General features: G+C 43.1%; 2 protein-coding genes across 4 annotated transcripts in view; one reads left to right on the forward strand and one right to left on the reverse strand.

The window, feature by feature from the left end:
* The window catches only part of dnah7 (dynein, axonemal, heavy chain 7), a 68247-nt gene extending 61222 nt beyond the window's left edge, over positions 1–7025 (forward strand). For both annotated transcript variants that reach the window (XM_019263404.2, XM_019263398.2), the window contains exons 65-68: positions 1206–1358; positions 3155–3332; positions 4011–4114; positions 6738–7025. In XM_019263404.2, the coding sequence (XP_019118949.2) occupies positions 1206–1358; positions 3155–3332; positions 4011–4114; positions 6738–6944 (642 nt within the window). In that variant the 3' untranslated portion in view covers positions 6945–7025. The remainder of the gene's footprint in view (positions 1–1205; positions 1359–3154; positions 3333–4010; positions 4115–6737) is intronic.
* Positions 7026–7489: 464 nt separating this feature from the next.
* Positions 7490–18182, reverse strand: part of slc39a10 (solute carrier family 39 member 10) — a 28971-nt gene continuing 18278 nt past the window's right edge. For both annotated transcript variants that reach the window (XM_027277848.1, XM_027277845.1), the window contains 7 exons: positions 15107–15282; positions 13794–13958; positions 13574–13682; positions 13188–13499; positions 12728–12808; positions 10428–10618; positions 7490–10228 (listed from right to left, as the gene is read on the reverse strand). In XM_027277848.1, coding sequence (XP_027133649.1) covers positions 10076–10228; positions 10428–10618; positions 12728–12808; positions 13188–13499; positions 13574–13682; positions 13794–13958; positions 15107–15282 — 1187 coding nt within the window. In that variant the 3' untranslated portion in view covers positions 7490–10075. The remainder of the gene's footprint in view (positions 10229–10427; positions 10619–12727; positions 12809–13187; positions 13500–13573; positions 13683–13793; positions 13959–15106; positions 15283–18182) is intronic.

The raw sequence follows: 18182 nt of genomic DNA on the forward strand, positions 1-18182 counted from the left end.
AGGCTGTACTAGTTGTGCCTGGCACAGCAGGACTGTGAGCTAACACAGGCGTGTCGACATTACTGATAATTAGCACGTATGTTAACTACAGTGTGTCCATCATCTTACTTCAGTGTGTTAGCATGCCCTCATTTGCTGATTAGCACAAAACAAAAAGTGCAGCGGGACTGTCACCGTTCATCCTCTTTACACCATGAATACATGTCAGCACCACATTTGATGGCAATCTAAATACCAATAGTCCAATAGTTATGGAGACGTCTCAGTCTGGATCAAAGTGGTCAATCAACCGTCTGAAAAATCTTTAGAGCCTTGGCTAAAAATATTTATTTATTTATTAGTGTTTGTGATGTCAGATTTGTTATTTAGCTTGTGGTTTTGCAATCACTGGATTCATAGAAAAAAGAGATCCAGAGTGTCCAAGTAAGAGCAAAGTATTTAGCAGTGAACTAAGACTCTTGGTAGTTATGCAAACTCCCTAATGTAGCTTTCGTAAAGCCTTAATATCATTTTAATCAGTGATTTTTTTTTATTGCAAATTGCCATGGAGAGACACATTTGAAGAAGTGAAAGTATCTGCTAAGGCCATAACATCCTCAGGCAAAAAAAACACAAAGCAAAACTGACTTTGTATTTCTAAATGTTTGGAGCTTCAGCACATGCCAGCGCACGGCCTATAATTAGACTGCATTAGACTAAGGCTGTAATTATTTAGTGCAAAGAATTGTGCAGTTCATAGTGATGCCAATGAAAGAGCAAACTGAATATCATCTGAATATGTGCATGAATATGTGTAGCAATGCACTCCTGATTACACTCCATTAAAAAAAAACTAAAACTGAACACGCACACGTGTCCCTTTACGAGGTTTAGTAAACAAACTCCAGACACATCCACTCTGCTCCTGAGGTGCGCCAGTCTCGTGGGATTCAAGTGGAGAGAGCATAAAGAGTCAGGAAGAGGAATGAGCTTTTCATACTGGTATCAAAGGCCTCCCGCTGAGCGATAAGGGTTCCCATTATTTGGCTGTGTCACCTATCTCCAGAGAGCTTTTTAAGCAACATGCTTGAATTTCTCCAATTGGATTCAGTGTTATAACACAGCTGTAATAACTTTAACAGCACACTCATTTTTCAAGTAGTAAAGATGTTAATCGTGTATTTTTGGGTGAATATCCACATTTGCGTGTGTGTGTGCTTGTGCAGGGGCTGGTGGTGATGTCTGCAGAGCTGGAGGAGGTGGCTAGCAGCATCTTGAAGGGTCGCATCCCGGGCATGTGGATGAAGAAGTCTTACCCCAGCCTCAAGCCGCTAGGAAGCTACGTCAACGACTTCCTGGAGCGGCTCAAGTTCTTACAGGTACTGAAACCTGCAGCGACGATCAAAATCGAATGCTGTCAAAAAAAGTGTGAAAAGCAGCGCCGCTGACTTCCTGGAGTGACTTGAGTACTGAAACCTGCCACGATGTTCAACATCAGATGCTGAATAATAAAAGTGTGTCACGGTTAGTCATGGCGACCACACCTTCAGTGCTCCTTGTCACGTCAAGATTCATGTTTGGCCTCTCTGAGGTTGGAGCAGTGGACTGAAACCAGGCCTTAAGCCGTATTACACTTGAGTTACACAAGCCTACTTTACCTAGCGGTAGGGGAACTAGTCATGTTTTTCACTCACGGCGCAGGAAACACATGCAGACACATGAGCTACTGTGTCATGTGAGTCCGCTAAGTACACTCCATCAGGTCAGTGGGTTCCCACGTTTCCCTTCCCTTAGTCTCCACTGGAGAACTACAGTATTCCTTCTGTTCATCATTGTTTAGCGGAGTGAAAAGAACATACTGTGTGTGTGTCTCAGAAATGTCCACCCGTGACTCCCCACAGATGAGCCGGAGAGTCACGGGATTCTTGTCAGAGACGGCTCAATCTCATAACAGAAAGCTTGACATTTTAGTAAATATGACGGCTATCTGTTTTAACAAGGTATGAGAGGAAAACACTGTTTCATCACAGTGTGTTCAGTGGTAAAAAGTAGGTATCATCAGCTACATGCAAATACATGTAAGTATCAAAAGTAACAGTGTTTTATAGATATTATATCTATAAAAAGTCAACTTTTCATAAGCTCAGATAAACTGTCCTGATTTCAGCTTTGTTTGAAAAGTAACCAAAGCTGTACAGACAAATGTAATAGAGTAAAAAGTACAATGTTTTCCTCTGAGTGGAATAGAAGTATTCAGATACATAAAATGAAAATATTCAAGTAAAATACAAGCACCTCTAATTTCTACTGAAGGATATTAATTGAGTAAATTAAGTATCTGGATCCAGTTACAGATTACACGTGTTACAAGTACAGCTTTTTGTTCCAGTAAATTGTTCCAGTTTGGAAGACAACTACGCATTTATTATGCAAAAGTTACATGTGGTACAAATGGCAGGTTTGAATGAAGGTGTATAGTATATTTTTGTCATGTCATATGAATGGACAAACTTGAATGCAGCTTTATGAACCCCCATGTCATAACTTTTATCTCTTGCTTTGCTCTGTAAATGAACTTAATTTGAACCCACAAAGTTCACATAGAGTTCAACATTGCTCCCTCCTAACTTCAAAACAAACTTTACCTGATGTGGTGTGGGTAACACTGCAGCACGTGGATTGAAGTAATAAATTCTCCTGGACAGAGGTGATTAACTCGCTATCTGCATCTATGAATATAAATCTCTCTGTTTGTCCTGTTGTTTGTTAGCTGGGGTCCAGGGAGGCACAGCTGATCTCCCAAAAAAATTGGAAAGTTTATTAGCATATTTGGTTTGAGCTGTGTTAGTCGTACAGCTCAAACGTCCAGACTGAAATATGTCAACAGCTGTTGGATGGATTGGATGAATACTTTATGGCCATACACCTGTAAAACAGAGACGTTCCTAGGAACATAGGAAAGATTATACCCGCTAAACATCAGCGTGTTAGTCATTGTGAGAATTGTATCATGCTGATGTTTGTGCCTGTGTACAGCCTCACATATGCTGACCTTTGTGGTTATGCTGAACCATATTATTGAGTTGTGCCACCACCATCCCTACTTTGTTTTTGCTTTTGTTGTTCATTTGTGTATTTTTAAATCTTTCTCGTCTCACCTGCTGTGTATTTTTAGGACTGGTATGATGAGGGCATGCCTCCTGTGTTGTGGCTATCAGGATTCTTCTTCACCCAGGCCTTCCTCACAGCCAGCCAGCAGAACTATGCCAGGAAACACACCGTCCCTATTGACTTACTCGGCTTCGACTTTGAGGTCCTGGATGACAGACAATATAAACAGCCTCCAGAGGACGGTAGGATACTAACAGGGGTGGTGGATGATGGGGAGAGAAACAGTGAAAAATATTTGGAAAGCTTTTAATAGGTTAAATTCAGCAAACCATATTCTAGTTTGATGTAGGTGGAGTAAAGACACCGGGAGGGAAGAGGGTAAAAGTCAGAAAGAGATTAAAAAGTGGTTTAAGGGGATGAGAAGTGAGGTTTCAAAGCAGAAAGTGAAAAGAGCAAGAAACAAACTGATGAAAACTGACGTTAAGCTGACTGAATATAAGAGAGGCAGAGTGTGGAGTGAGAAAGTCAGTTAAAGCAAAGCCTCTCGTCCGCATGCAGCCCCGCGTCAGCCCCTCGCTGGGCCTCCAGCTCTGCTGCGAGATTCTCAGTCGAAGCCTCATCCTCAATCAGTCCCCAGCTGGGGCCTCATCACACCAACACAGACTATACTGCCAAGCTACAAATCTGAGAGTGTGTTTGTGGATTTTGGGTGTGTGCTACTGACGGGATGCCAACAGTCCCCCTTCCCCCATACTATTAATAGGAGAGATCACATGCTTTATGAAAAGACAGTGTTATAGCACAAAGGTCAGTTCAAGCTTCATAGTTTTTATGGATGCTGGAACATCACAGTCACAGGGTGGAAGCTAGTTGAATACAGTAACACTAACCGCCCCTGAACTGTCTTGTGTGTTGCTCAGGTGTGTACGTCAGAGGTCTGTTCCTTGACGGCGCCCGCTGGGACAGAAAGACCAAATGTCTTGCTGAATCCTACCCAAAGGTCCTGCATGACACCATGCCTGCGGTGAGGAGCGCACTTTCCTTTCATCTGTTTATTTTTCTAATGACGATGATGACTTTATTCTAGTCTAAACTGAGGCTGGAGGAGTGTTGGTTGGTTGGAGTACCATTTTTTTTTTGATGATCAAATTCCTCCAACGCGCAGCTGTGTTTATCTCACCCATCCATTCTTCTACCTGCTATTTTTGGAAAGTCATGCAGGAAGAAGATGTCATCCCTCCTCAGTTCTGATTGGCTGACTGTATCTCAAAACCACCTGAGATACAGCTGTGAAATGAGATCTGTCACTGGTTTTGCTCTGTTATCATTTCAAATCTTTCTTTAAACCAGTGTTTCTCAAACTTTTTACTCTGCGTTTCACCTCAGAAAATATTCATCTTTCCATGTACCACCATAACGACAGACAGCGTAGTCTGACCCTGTTCGGTTACAGTTCACGAGACTAAAGTTTATTCCTAAAAAGTTATAAATTATTTATTGTTGACTGTTCAATCCTTCTCTTCCTAATATTTGCTGCTTGGAGCCACGCTGCAGTGTTTTTGGACTATTCGGTGACCTCAGCTTACTTTCTTGCTATCACATTTTATCCATCACGTAACTAATCATGGATGAATGTGAAATATTTTAGGTATTTTGATAATATTATATTTTTCTAATTAATCGATAATGAATTGATTGAGATTCTTCGAGGTGTCATTGCGAGGAGATTGCGTACCATCAGTGGTACACGTACCACAGTTTGAGAACCGATGCTTTAAACGATATCCTAAATGTTGCTGCATGTAAAAACACAGGACTGATTATGTTGCTGTCAGCAACATTTTTTTTTTTTTTACAACACAGTAGTTTGTGTTTTTGCACGGATGATTCAACCAGGAGAGTTTCATGCTATAGAAGTACTCTGATATGAGACTCAGGTGGTAAAGGTGTGAACGCCTTACCTTCAACAGGTGATTGTATCACATCTCATCCATGTTTGATAAAAAGTTTAATTGTAATTTTTTTTTTTTTTAAAGACCTTGAAGTGGTCAGAAAGGTTAATTTGAACATCTACAATTCGAACTAAGCAAAAGTTGCTGCTAAACTGCTTCTTCCAAGGTCACGACTGAACTCTGAACCTCAGTTTGAGATTTATTTATTTTATTTAAGGACTCACCCGTGTGAGATTTGATGTTTATTATTTAGACTATCAGACGTTGGTACTGTGTGTGAATGGAACTGGAATAAGAGTTGATAAAGTTCAAGGTTTATTTATTTGTCACTCTACAGCAGGAAATGCAAACTGTGGTTCCTCTATGCTCCACGAGAAAAAGTCAAAACTCTGAATGATAAAAATATACAAAGAAATTAGTGGCTTTACATTTTCTATATTCTTAGGGTTTGACTCCTCATTGTGGGCAACTATTAAGCCTTGGTGTAAGATAACTTGGCAGTGTATGGTGAAAAACACTGCAGGCAAAAAAACAAACATATTCTTACATAACATTTTCTTACATAAAGTTTGAAAGGAGGTTTATTGATTCTGCTCCTGTGACTCCCACTGGGTGTCAAAGAAGAGGAAAGATATCTGTTCACGTATCAGATTATGAAAATGGGACAGATTCAATCATTATTAAATTTGTAAACTCCTACAAGGCAGCTGGTTTTTCATTTATTATTATTTTTTTATTATAAGAGACCAATATTGTGAGTCTCCGAGGAGAACATCTACAACCGTCATCCTGTAGCCGCAGCTCTACCCAGGAGGATGTCTCCGGACCCGATACAGAGCGGCAGCCTACAGGAAGCCTCGTTCCTTTGCTCTCACATCCTTTTATTAATTAACAGAGCTTGATGTGGCATGTGAAAGCAGACTGACAGTGATGGAGACGTGGAGTGCCAGTGGCGGAAAGCGAGAACTGATCAAGTTCTTTATTCCCTTTCTCCCTCTGTTCTCTCTTCTCCGCTGTGCATTCAGCTGTTATGAATAATGCACAAGACTTGACTTTAATATTCAGACTTTTTTTTTATGACAAGAGCAGAACTTAATTAAAAATGTGTTTATTATTTGTGTGTGTGGGGCGGTCACAACATAGGCTGCCGTGGCTGGCTTTGAAATGCAAATCCTAACAGAGATGCCCATTATGGAACCAGATGAGTACTTTCCAGGCTGCAACTCAACAAACTGTTTTTGTTTTTTAGTAGCCCAGTTTCGAATAACCAAAACTTCTTAATAGCCCGAGGCAACTCGTACTATTTAATGCTAGTTTATGTCCCAAAGGTTTTAAGTTTCTAAGTGAATGTAGATCCAGGTTAGTTTCATGTGTAACTTTCTGTCCTGACCTTTGAACCTTAAATCCAATCTGATATTTTTCTTTCTTTCTCCACAGCCACGCTCATCATCATGAATTTGTCACACAATCAAGCCTGTTATCTTTGTCGCTCATCAGCAGAGGCGTACAAAACTTCATTTGCCAGTTTAATTTTCCCACTAGTCAAATGTTCTGAATGAAAAACAACCCTTAAATGATAATGAATGTTTGCTTTGAGTAATAAATGAAGGTGGAAGGCAGCGGCTTTGTTTTTATGGTCTCGTCATTTGATGTGGTCGCTCCCTGTGACGCCTCTGTCTCCTCTATCTCCGACAGATGTGGTTGAAGCCTGTGAAACGACAGGACATTCCTCAGAGGATGTGTTACGTGGTGCCTGTCTACAAGACTAGCGAGCGGCGTGGCACCCTGTCCACCACCGGCCACTCCACCAATTACGTCATCGCCATGGCGCTCAACTCCGACGTGCCTGCAGAGCACTGGATCAGACGAGGGGTAGCACTGCTCTGCCAGCTCAGCTCCTAACCTCTAAAGTCGTTTTATTTTATGTGCAAACACACATTCTGGTATTTTACATATCGCATACATAAAAATGTACATTAATGCAACATTTTACTAGAGTACTGTTTTTTTCTCTGGCGCTGGTTCTGTCATTACTGACAATCATTCAGTTGATAACAATGAAGTATACAGTAGCTAGCACTTTGCATGCAAGCTTTATTAGTTTATGAGAACAGTCAACAGTTCTTCTTTGTTTCAGACAAACCTGATGGCAGAAATACATTCAGACTGTGCTCATAACTTCTATTATGCACAGCTAACAAACTATGACAGCTATTCCTGGTACTGCAGTAACGATATATGCGTTGTTCACTTCACTATGCCTTCGCCTTTATTTAAGATCAACTTAGCTAAACCTGCTGATCTGGGAACACAAACTGAAGCAGGAGACGCGCAGAGAGAGGAGCATGAGAATGTTACTGATGGATGGCGTTATGCTGCTGTGGTTTCGCAGCTGTACACCAGTTTGTCTCTGTAACATTATGTCAGAAACCATCAGAGATCAGGAGTCTGGGATCTTTGCAGAGTTTATTTTCCTTTCGTAATGGGGAGAAAAGCACAGACAGGCAAACAGCAAGGATGTCACATTTTGCATTTTATATCCAGATTACTAAACAAATATACAGACAACAAAGCCAAAATGAAAAAAAAAACAAAAAAACAATCAAGGACCTTCATTTTTACAGACAATTTTTGCCCAATAGACAGTGAAGAAACGTGTTCTTTGGGGCATAGTGTCTTCAAAGTGTCACTAACACTTACGGAGCATCTGACAGAACAGTTTTGATTTAATGATGCATGTAATACAGTAACTCAAAATACGGCTTCAAAAAAGACAAATCTAAATCATTTATTGTAGGAAACTGAAAAAAGAATAAACGTATATTTTATAGACAGAAAATAATTGACTTGGTGTTCAATGAAGATACATTCCAGTTTTAATGATGTGCACCAGCATTAAATACGAACAAAAGATTAAATAATAAAACGTAAAAAGCTTCATTAAAAAAGGCCAAGAACACCAGGTACACTACACCCCAAAGAACCTCTCTGTCACCCAGTTAATTTAAAAAGTAACAAAAGTCGTCAGTATTTTAACTTTGCAGTACAAAGAATGAAAAACAAATTTACACTCGACGCGATGTCTGTACCATGCATGATTCAGTCAGATCAATAACACGAGTTCAATGTGACTGACGATGACTTACAGCCAGTTAAGACATAAGACGACGGATGTCACACAGTGACAGGATAAATGAAACCACACACATCATCTGTGTGCTCCAGCAGCCGAAGCTAGGGGAGATAGCTTAGCATGTGAGCTGCAGAACAGCCAATGGAATGTCAGGGAGGGGTAGGGTGGGCAGGGTGGGGCAGGGTGGAGCAGGGTGGGGTAGGGTCGGGTAGTATCAAGCCCCAGCACTGAAAATCCACACTTGGGCCACTTTTGGCACAGTAAGCTGAGTGATTGTAATGTACACCCTCACAAACATACATGAGGAATGCTCGTAAAACAATATCGAAATAATAATAATAATAATAATAATAATAATAATAATAATAAATGTCCTACGGTTTGATAACATCCATTACAAGTGCAAGGAATGTGGTCATGAAAGCGCACATCGTTCTGCTGCGATCAAAGAGTCGTGTCTGTTGCGTGGTCTGTCTCAGATTGTCAGCGGGTTAGAACTGATTCCTTTACAGAAGTACTTTAAAAAAACAATAACAACGATTCAACAGGAACAAAATCAACTTTTGGCTCAGCTACTGACACTAAAGACCTCATGTATTTACAGAATATAAAAAAAAAATCTGCATTAATGTGACAACACAACCTCCTACAGTGATCGCATGTCAACCGCAGGACGGTCTGACTGGACTGAGCACCTTTCAGGAGCTCGTAAGAGAGAGGCGCCCTGAAAAAATAAATCTAGTAAACTACAACACTTTTTGATGAAGTTATTCTGAATTCACATTTTGAAGCTGTTGATTCTTATGAAGGCAGATAATAATATAAAAAAGGCCCGACAAGAATACGTCCCCTTTGGCTACAGATTCTCAAAAAAAAATAAAACATTGTCATTTGTGACATCTAGCTTCTAAACAAAAACACTGACTTGAATTCTAATTTGGCAGATGTGTTAGCGATCACTATGAACTACAAAGGCTTAATAATCCCAAAGCTCAAATTAGACAATAAAACTTAATTCATGGAGAAAGTAGCACAAAAAAAACACCGAGCCGTTTCGACAATCTCCCACGCAAACTCAGGGGAACACTTCTCCTGCTTTGACCCCGCAGCTTTAAAGCTGTTGACACATTTTCGCAGGTGACGGTTGATTTCAGACGTAGCAGCTAGTTTAAAAACGGAGCTCTCCGGCACTTTAAGGACACGGTGTGTTGGTGCGTGTAGGCGGCTGTGGTGTTGCTCCAGTGGCCGGGGCTTGGCACAGAGAGACGCAGCGTGGTGAACATCAAAAGTTGATGGTTGGATGCTGGGTGGAACACACACCACAGATGCACGTGACAAGGATGACGGGGACACAGCACAGAGTGGATAAGAGACGAGGTGGCGGCGATGGTAGGGGGATGGGGGATACGACGACAACACACTAACAACAGGTGATGATGCATAGGCGGAGAGCTACTGGGCCGTGACAGCTGCCTCTCTGCAGGAACACGCTTCGTGCACCACCTTCACTATCTACAGCTCTCGCTTTTTTTTTTTCTTAAAGATGGAGTTCACCGGTTCAGAGCAGAGGTGGTGTTTTCTGGTTGGAGTGCAGCCCCGCTCCTCTTGATTTTTTGTTATCTTTTTTTTTTTGCATCACAGGGAGCAGACAGATCTGGCGGAGGAGAGGTGATGGAGGAGCAGAGTGTAAACATCACCGGCAGAGTCATGAGATATGCATAAGCTACCGCAGCTTGTTTGGAATGGAGGCACGGGCCATGAACGAGACTCACATTGCATGCAAGACTGGGCCGTTACATCGCAAACAAAGCATGTTAAGGCCAAGAAGAACAATATTGATACATCCCCTCCCTCGCTTCCTAGAACCCCGCCCTCCCCCAACGACACCCTCTCTTCTCGACTAAAAGCCAAAATCGAAAACAATTTGGTCTTCGAAGATAGCGATGAGCAGCATGATGCCGAACCCGGTCAGCATGCCCAGGTTCTGCAGGATAAAGTGTCCCAGCTGGCAGCGCTTGTGGTCCTCGCTGTCCCCGTGAAGCATTTCTGGCAGCTACGAGAGAGACAAAGTAACAACGTGGGATCAAAGACAGACTTTTACTGGGATTAGCATTGCAGATCAGGAGACGGAGAGAAGAGGACCGACTGCCCGCATGGGAGAGGAGACAGTGAAAAGTTAAGCTGATGTTATTGGGGGGTGGGGGGGGGCAATTATCACTGTGGGGGCTGCCGAGTGCGGTGTGCCAACTTACCATATCCACCAGAGCCACATAAAGGAACATGCCAGCTGTGATGGCGAAGATCCAGCTAGTGAGACTGTGTGTGTACTGGCCCACAGCTGTGCCAATCACCATGCCAACGTAGGCCATGAGGGCGGACAGCAGATTGTAGACAATGGCCTGCTTCACCGTCATCCCGGCTTTCAGCAGCACCGCAAAGTCACCTGTCAGCCAGGAGAGACACACACACACACACTCATTTCAAAGCCATTACAGCAATCCCCATGCATCTCTCCTCTTATTCTGACACGCGTATCCCAACCAGAGACGCTCTTGTCACCGACTCCTCTGTCATGAATGATTCTGTTGGTCCGCAGACGTTTATTAAGGTAAAAATGACTGAAAGTGTGAAGCTGCGGCAGTGACAGCGGCGTGTCCGACTTCTGTTTACAGCCTGCAAAGTGACGCTGCCTCGTAAACCCCCCTCGGTGAACAGCTTGGCACGCGTCAGCGCCGTGTTTTTTCCTGCCTACTCTGACTCTGTGATGAGGTTGAACTCATTCAAAGCGAACTCCCTCCAAACGTCTGCCACCGCTATCTGTCTTCAAGCAGGTGAAAAACAGACTTTCTCGAAGAAATATGTCTTTAACTCCCTTCTGATACACTTATGATTACATATGCACGCCGTAGCCTCTCTACCCTCTTCAATCATTGCCGGGCCAAATGCGGGAAGAGGCCCAGGTCTCAGCGGAAACGCCCTGGATTTGGAGAGCGAGATGAATCCTGAGAAGGGGGTAGCCTACATTTCCTGCGCTGTGTAACAAGCGGCCTCTTTTCCTTGCTAATTACCACAATGAATATATTACCGCTGCTCTCGTCCATCAATCAAACCCAGAGTAAAGGGAAAGTTTAAGAGAGACAGTCTGCACACACCTCACTTCAATGCTATCTTTTTTTTCCACCGCTCTCTCTTCAACTAGCATTTCCTGCCTCCGCGGTTCCAGTCCGTCAGACACTCAGACACGCCTGCCGCCGCCTCATCTACCGCAATTAACACACCCATCACTGCCAATTAGCTTCACTCTGGGTGGTTAAAGAACCCTCATAATCATCATCTTTGCCATCCAGCTGCCAGTCGGGCGACGGCTTTTGTGTTCAAGAGGAGCTGAGAGGTGCACTCGTCAAACTGCTGGGTCTGTCTGACAAGCGGCCCTACAGGGGTGGAAGGCGCAACAGCAAGTGCTCGCGAAGAACGCTCTGCCGAATCGACAGGAAATGTGAAATTACACGGGGAGAGACTGATCTCGCAAATCTCCCCGAGACAGGACTCGCAGCGCTGCAGTTAACCATCTGGAAACTGGAACACAACAAAGAATAAAAATAGCAATAAAAAGGACAGAAATGTTGGACCAGAATCAAAGCTGCTGGCCGTCTTGTTCCATGTTGAAGGCTCACAGGCACAGCAGATATTTTTGGCACTTCAAACTGCTAAATGCTAGACATCACAGTGTTTTGCAGCGTTAGTTAAACCCGAATGCGTGTCATCGTCCTTCCTCACATAGATGCTTTCCAGAGAAGTGGATTTTTTTTTCTTTCTCTTAAACACAATAACAATAGGACAAAATGCTGCTAGTCAACACAAGAGGGAGCAGGCAGACAAACGCAGGCTATTACTCACTGGTTCACGCTCTGCTGTAATTGACACTACTCTATTCATCAAGCACACAAACGAGGCATGGAAACTGCACTGCGACAAGACACATCATTAGTACTGATCTGCTGTGGATGGCCCCATTGTCTGTCTTTTTCACCCGACTCTCGCCACCTCTTCCTCTCACTGTAAACAAGCGGGCAGAGGAGCACAGAAATATTCACAGTTGCTGAATAAAAAATGTGCCTCGGTAAGAACGGATCTGAATGCAAATGAACGCAGCAGCAGCTGTACTTGCTCTTTGAGTCTGACTGTGTTGAACAATGTGTGCCAGGCACGGTACACCGTCCTCGCTGACAGACACATTGACAAGCCATTTCGCTGCTGTCAGACAAAAGCCATCAATCAGGAAGAAGAAAAGAGTGGAGTGACGATTATTGACAGCGCTGGGTTTTGAACAAGTTGCGAGGGACTGAGGGTCGGGGAGACCAAACTGGGATTAAACTTTCAGCTGTGAGTGAGTTGAGCTGTTTTGCATGAGGCTGCGATTCCGAAGCTGGCTGACATAATGTGAAATAACAGAACAGCTTTGTTCTACTTGTTGAACAAATGAAGTGTGCAGTATCCGGCGTGTAATGAGTGAATGTATTGTTTTCTTTAGATTTTCTTTCTCTCCACTTACCCAGTTCATGAGGTAACTCGTGGCAGAAAACAGCCACTGATGTGCTGATGCCTCCTGTCAGGTTTGCACTGAACGCTGCGCCTGCAGAGAACAAAAGGTTTAGACGCATTTGGAAAGAAGCTTGTTTGCTTTTGTTGCTCAAAGTTGAGAAGATCAATACCTCTCTCGTGTCTGCGCGCTAAATGTGAAGCTAGAGCCAATTAACCTCACGTAAAGTGAAGGGAGTTCAAAACTTTTGTTTTCACACTTCGGTTTTTGTACATGAGACACAATGTGTCAAAGATTTGTTACTTTCAACAGAGCCAGGCTAACTGTTTCCCCCTAAACAGCACCAGCTTTATGGAGTGGTATGAATTATTAACTCTTTAACTCCTCACTTCTATATTTTATGGTACAGTAAATGTGGTAATCTATTTTAACAGCCACTGATTGTGACTTTTCATGAATCCAACATTCATACCTATAGCCAGGCCGTCGCTGAAGTTATGCATGCCGTCGCCCATGATGACCATCCAGGCGATGCTGGCGATCCCAGCGTCCTTCATCTCCTGGTCTGAGTGACAGTTCCCACCGTGAGAGTGACCGTGGCCGTGTGAGTGTCCGTGACCGTGCTTGACCTTGCGTCCATTCTCTTTGGTGGGCGACTGGTGTTCTTGCTGGGGGTTTGTGGGCGTCAGCGGCGTCCTGTTGTTAGGCGAGTCGGGCGGCTGGAGCTCTGTGAGCTGTGTGTCGTTGTGGCTGTTGTCGCAGGAGATGGCGGTGCTGTCTGGGTCTGGAGGAGGCGAGGAGGTGTTAGGGAGATGAAACAAAGCGCTGTAAAGACTACGTGACTTGAATGCTTCTTACCTTCGTTGAGGGGCTTCAGGTGCAGCCACTCTGCGTCTGAGCGACGATTTAATTTGTGATCTGACAACTTCCTGCCAATCTTGCCCTCCTCGCTCGACTTCTTCATGGCCTGTGAGCGGAGACATAATTTTATGCTCTATCCACAGAAACTCATTACATACTCAAGTAACAAAAGCAGCCAGCCAGTCCATCATCCACAGCTGGGTCGTGTTAATCTCACCGCGTGGTCTTTGTAGTGCTTAAACATGCCGATACAGTGTTCGATGATGAAGAGGAGGTAGATGCCGGCCAGCGCTGTTAGGCCCTTCCACACTCCATCAAAGCCTGTTACCAGATCGGTGTCATGGGCAGTCCCAGGCTCGCTGTGGTCGTGCTGCCCTTGAGACTGTACACATGAGGAAGAAGCAGAGCAGAGGATGAGGACGGAGAAGGATGGAGCGAGGGAGGAGGATCGCACATTTATCACTGCATAGAATTTATTTCCTGGGGTCGCACAGATCGAATCCCTGATGCCTTCTACAGTCGAGAGAATGAAAAGAACAAGCAGAGGATGATGGTGTCACTGCACACAGATCAACTTGGTGCACTAAGACTGACAGCTGGTCAGAGGGAGAGGAACTCTGAGGTTTCAGTATCACTGAAGAATATCCAGAGGAGTGTGAGCACTTATCCAAAGATGCAAAGGTTTTATTTATTTCCAGTCTGGTTTACATAAAAAGTATTTTATGTGAGTTACTATATCCGTCCTCACGACATTTAAAACTGTTATGAATAACAAACCAAACAGCAAATCTGATATTGTAACCATATGATGCCCTGACATGTCATAACATACTGGCCTGCCTCAGTGTTTAAAAAAAAACAAAAAACATTTAGGTAGACATGTTTGTAGTCCTTATTTTACAACAGGATTGACTACAGTCAGCAATGGAGTTACTTTAAAGTCTGTAAAGGTAATTCTGAGATTTCTTTCAAAATACATTAAATATGTTGGAAAATAGTTGCTGGAAACATGATACATTACTGAAATGTGATGAAAACAATGAAAACAGTTTTCAGTCCAGGATTTTTTGGGCGGTCCTAAAGGGTGGCTCGATGACACACTGAGGCCACCCTGAGCATACCCCTGCCCCCCTAACAGAGTTCAGAGTGTTTCAAAATTAGTCGTGTCATTTTCTGAACTCATCTGACACGTTTCAGTTCAGCTTCAAAATTGCTGCTTAACTGCTCCCATGAGTGGGCGTGGCTTTAGCACATTCAGCAGACACGCCCACAGTCCTGGAGTTGAGAGTGCTGTTAATTTTTACCCAAATTTCACAGCTAATTTAATGAACTTGTCGATATTTTTAATCATTCAGATTTGGCTGGGTGGTTAATAACACTTTCTTCTTTGCTCAAACTCAGAACACACTTTAATCCTGACTTTACACGGACTTTAAGCTTCTTTAATACAATACAACTTTTTTCCACTCGTAAGTTTCTTAAACCTTTTCTTTTGAATTACTTTGAAAACGCATTCTGTCGTGTACTCACATGAGGCAGCAGATGAAGGAGAGCGTCGCCACTGAGCGTGCCCACTGCCAGCGCCACCAGGAAGGTGAGCAGAAATTTGAAACAGGATTGGTTGAGTATGGGTACGAGCACCACGCCCAGCAGAGACAGCAGGCTGATGATGGTGATGGACACAAAACCCCACAGCCACACCCACACTGGAGAAAGAGACACACAAAGACAGGCAAACTGTTATTCACTCTACATTTACAATACGGAGAGGATCCCGGTGCTTCTTAGCCGTATCCAATGTTCTGGAGATGTAGTACGACTCTCCAACTGTGACAATCCATAAAATGATAAGGACATGAGTGTGAGATCCAGAAGCTGTCAAACATTCAGCTGCATTTTCTAAAAGAAACTCTCAACTGAAAGTCACAACTTTACCCTCAAGTGGTTACTGGCTGAAGGTATTTTTCCCATCGTGTTCATATGTGAAGGAAACTACCCTGCAGAGGTTTTTCAATCCATGTGTCCTTGTGATGACACATGACGCCTAAAGCAAGAATTGTGAAGTGACATTTCAGCAGTATTTCAGCGGCCTCATTTTTCATTGAAGGCCGCAGACGTGTCACATGAAGCAGAAGAGAAAAAAGTCAGAAAGGTACACTATCATTTAAACTGTCAGTCCAGCTGTCAGCACACGATGCGTTTCAAAACAGAGCAAGACCGAGTGAGAAAAACTTTATGATTCGTTCATCACAGAGGACAAAGTCTTTAATGTGGTATGAAATTCAATGTCACACCAAAGCCGGCAGTGTGTTCACTAAAGCGATGCTGGGTCCTTCACTGCTGACATTCAGCTGTAGGACATCTATTGACTAAAACGCAGTGTGCATGTAATGCACGTTATGGACAGCTGGCTTCAGTGAGGCATTTTAGCTAATGCTCTAAAAAATATAGTACAGCGAACGCCTGTTCCTCGCACACTGAGCAGGTTATTAATAACAATGAAACCTATTCGCTCTATTTGTCAGGACCAAATGGTTTGACTGCATTTGACTGTTTCTTAATACAAAATTTTTTCTTTCTCCAGCGGATTCAAGGGGCTGTATTCATATGTTAAAATATGGCAGACCTCGAACAATGCATCAAAGTGCAGAGCAAACCCATTTTTGGTATATGGCGATAAAAATTATTATTTAGCCAAAAACTCACGACACATTTTATATTCGGAGTAAAAAAAATCCCAAAAAAGGAAGATCAAACAAACTTATTTACATATTTACAAGGAACTCCCTGATATCCGGAGAGTCACTGACCCTGGTACTGTTGGCAGAAGAGCTGCATGGACTGCGACTACTCTTTAGTGGCATGCCTGGAAATGGATTACAACAAGATATATTTCCTGCCTTTTTCCTGATGGACTGAATAAGTTGCTAAATTTGATGCTAGTTAGAAATAGTTGCTAAGAGGGCCTGAAAAGTTAGCGACCATACGCAGTGTGACACGCAGGTGGACAACATTCTTTTATTATTTAAATTCTGACGTTGATAATGAAGTCATATTTTTTTCCGGGTTGTCTGCAGACATCTTTTTAACTCCTTAGAAATCCTCCTTCACATCTTTCATGACTTAGGACGTCCACTGTACCCCACGGTCTTCCACGTTTTTTCGCATCTGCAATCTCACCACTAGATGGCACTAAATCCTACAGACTGGTCCTTTAATTCATATAAACAAAAGAAACAAATCTGCCACCAAGCCGGAGGGAAAAATGCCTAATAACAGTAAAGTCACACCGGCAGACACTCGTCTAATCAGCCCCAGGTGGTGCCGCTTGTGAAGAGATGATATGAAACATGTCTTATGGCTGACGGAGTGGTCTTTGGAGAGACTGAATCAAGCTGTTACTGTCCCATTACCCAGCTGTAGGATTAAAAAACATTACAAAAAAAAACAGTCTCACTCCGGGCAGCCGTCTCTCCACCCAGAAAACAGGAGGCTGGAGTTCCTCCGGGGGGAAATATTTTAACTTAAGAGGAAGGCCCTGATGCTTAAGTGTTGATTACACAGCCACTTGTATTAGCTTTTGGGAAGCTCTTGCTACCGAAACCCTGGATCTCGCTGCAGGTTTACACACATTCTCCAAATATCTGAGGCATTAGGTGGTTTGTCGATGGTCTTCATCATTTTAAAAATCTCCTATAGGTGTTAGCTGTGTGGAGGGCCATGGCATACTGATGATACACACTGTTTTCATCAAACCATTTTCTTTCTCTGCTCATTTATTCAGGCTTTTCTTTTTATTTCTTTGTATTTCGCAAATACATGCAGGTAAAGTTATTAATGTGCATAAAAAGTATTTATAAAAATGTTTTAAATATCCAGGCTGGGTGTGTATTTTGTTTAGCATTAGCAAATAGATTTGTGAGCTTTACTGGTGATAACTCATCATACCTTTGTAAATCTTAAATTTCTTTATGCTGGGAACTGCTGCTAGAATTCCTTTTGAATAAAGTAGCCATATAGAATATGTGATCGAACACAGAAAAAAAAGTGGATTCAGGATCTGTCTCCGCTGTGTGTTAAACATTTTACACCACATGTAGATAACAACAATGTGACAGTGAGCCTAGTTTTCCATAAAAGTGAAGGAATGCTCTCGCGAACATGTTGTGGACAGCCTGATCGTTAGGAAGGACAAACTGGACATGCTGAATTAATTTGCTCACCGTAGACAAAAATGTCTTTAATAACGCTCACTGCCGTTTTCAATGTGCCTTGCAGAAGTAAAAGGTGCCACAGTCGACCGCTTTCTTATTTGTCGCATCAAGCGGAACGCCGAGAAGGCAACTGTACATCAGGCAGACAGTACATCACTACATCACTGCAGGTCCTTCACACTCGTGCAGCTCATCTACTTCTCCATCTCATTACCCATGTGCAGCTGTGGGGTTTTTTCTGTGTGCAGACGTGGAGGTGTGCAGAGAGTTTGCGGTGGGGAGACAGAAAGTGGGGATAAGGGAACAGAAGAGAGGCGAAGGAGACCCACTGGTCTGTGTCTTCTTTCCAATTATGCATCTCCTGTGAGCTATGGCTCAGAAAAAATGGCCCA

The sequence above is a fragment of the Larimichthys crocea genome, chromosome I (assembly GCF_000972845.2).
Source record: "Larimichthys crocea isolate SSNF chromosome I, L_crocea_2.0, whole genome shotgun sequence".
NCBI classification, from domain to species: Eukaryota; Metazoa; Chordata; class Actinopteri; family Sciaenidae; genus Larimichthys; species Larimichthys crocea.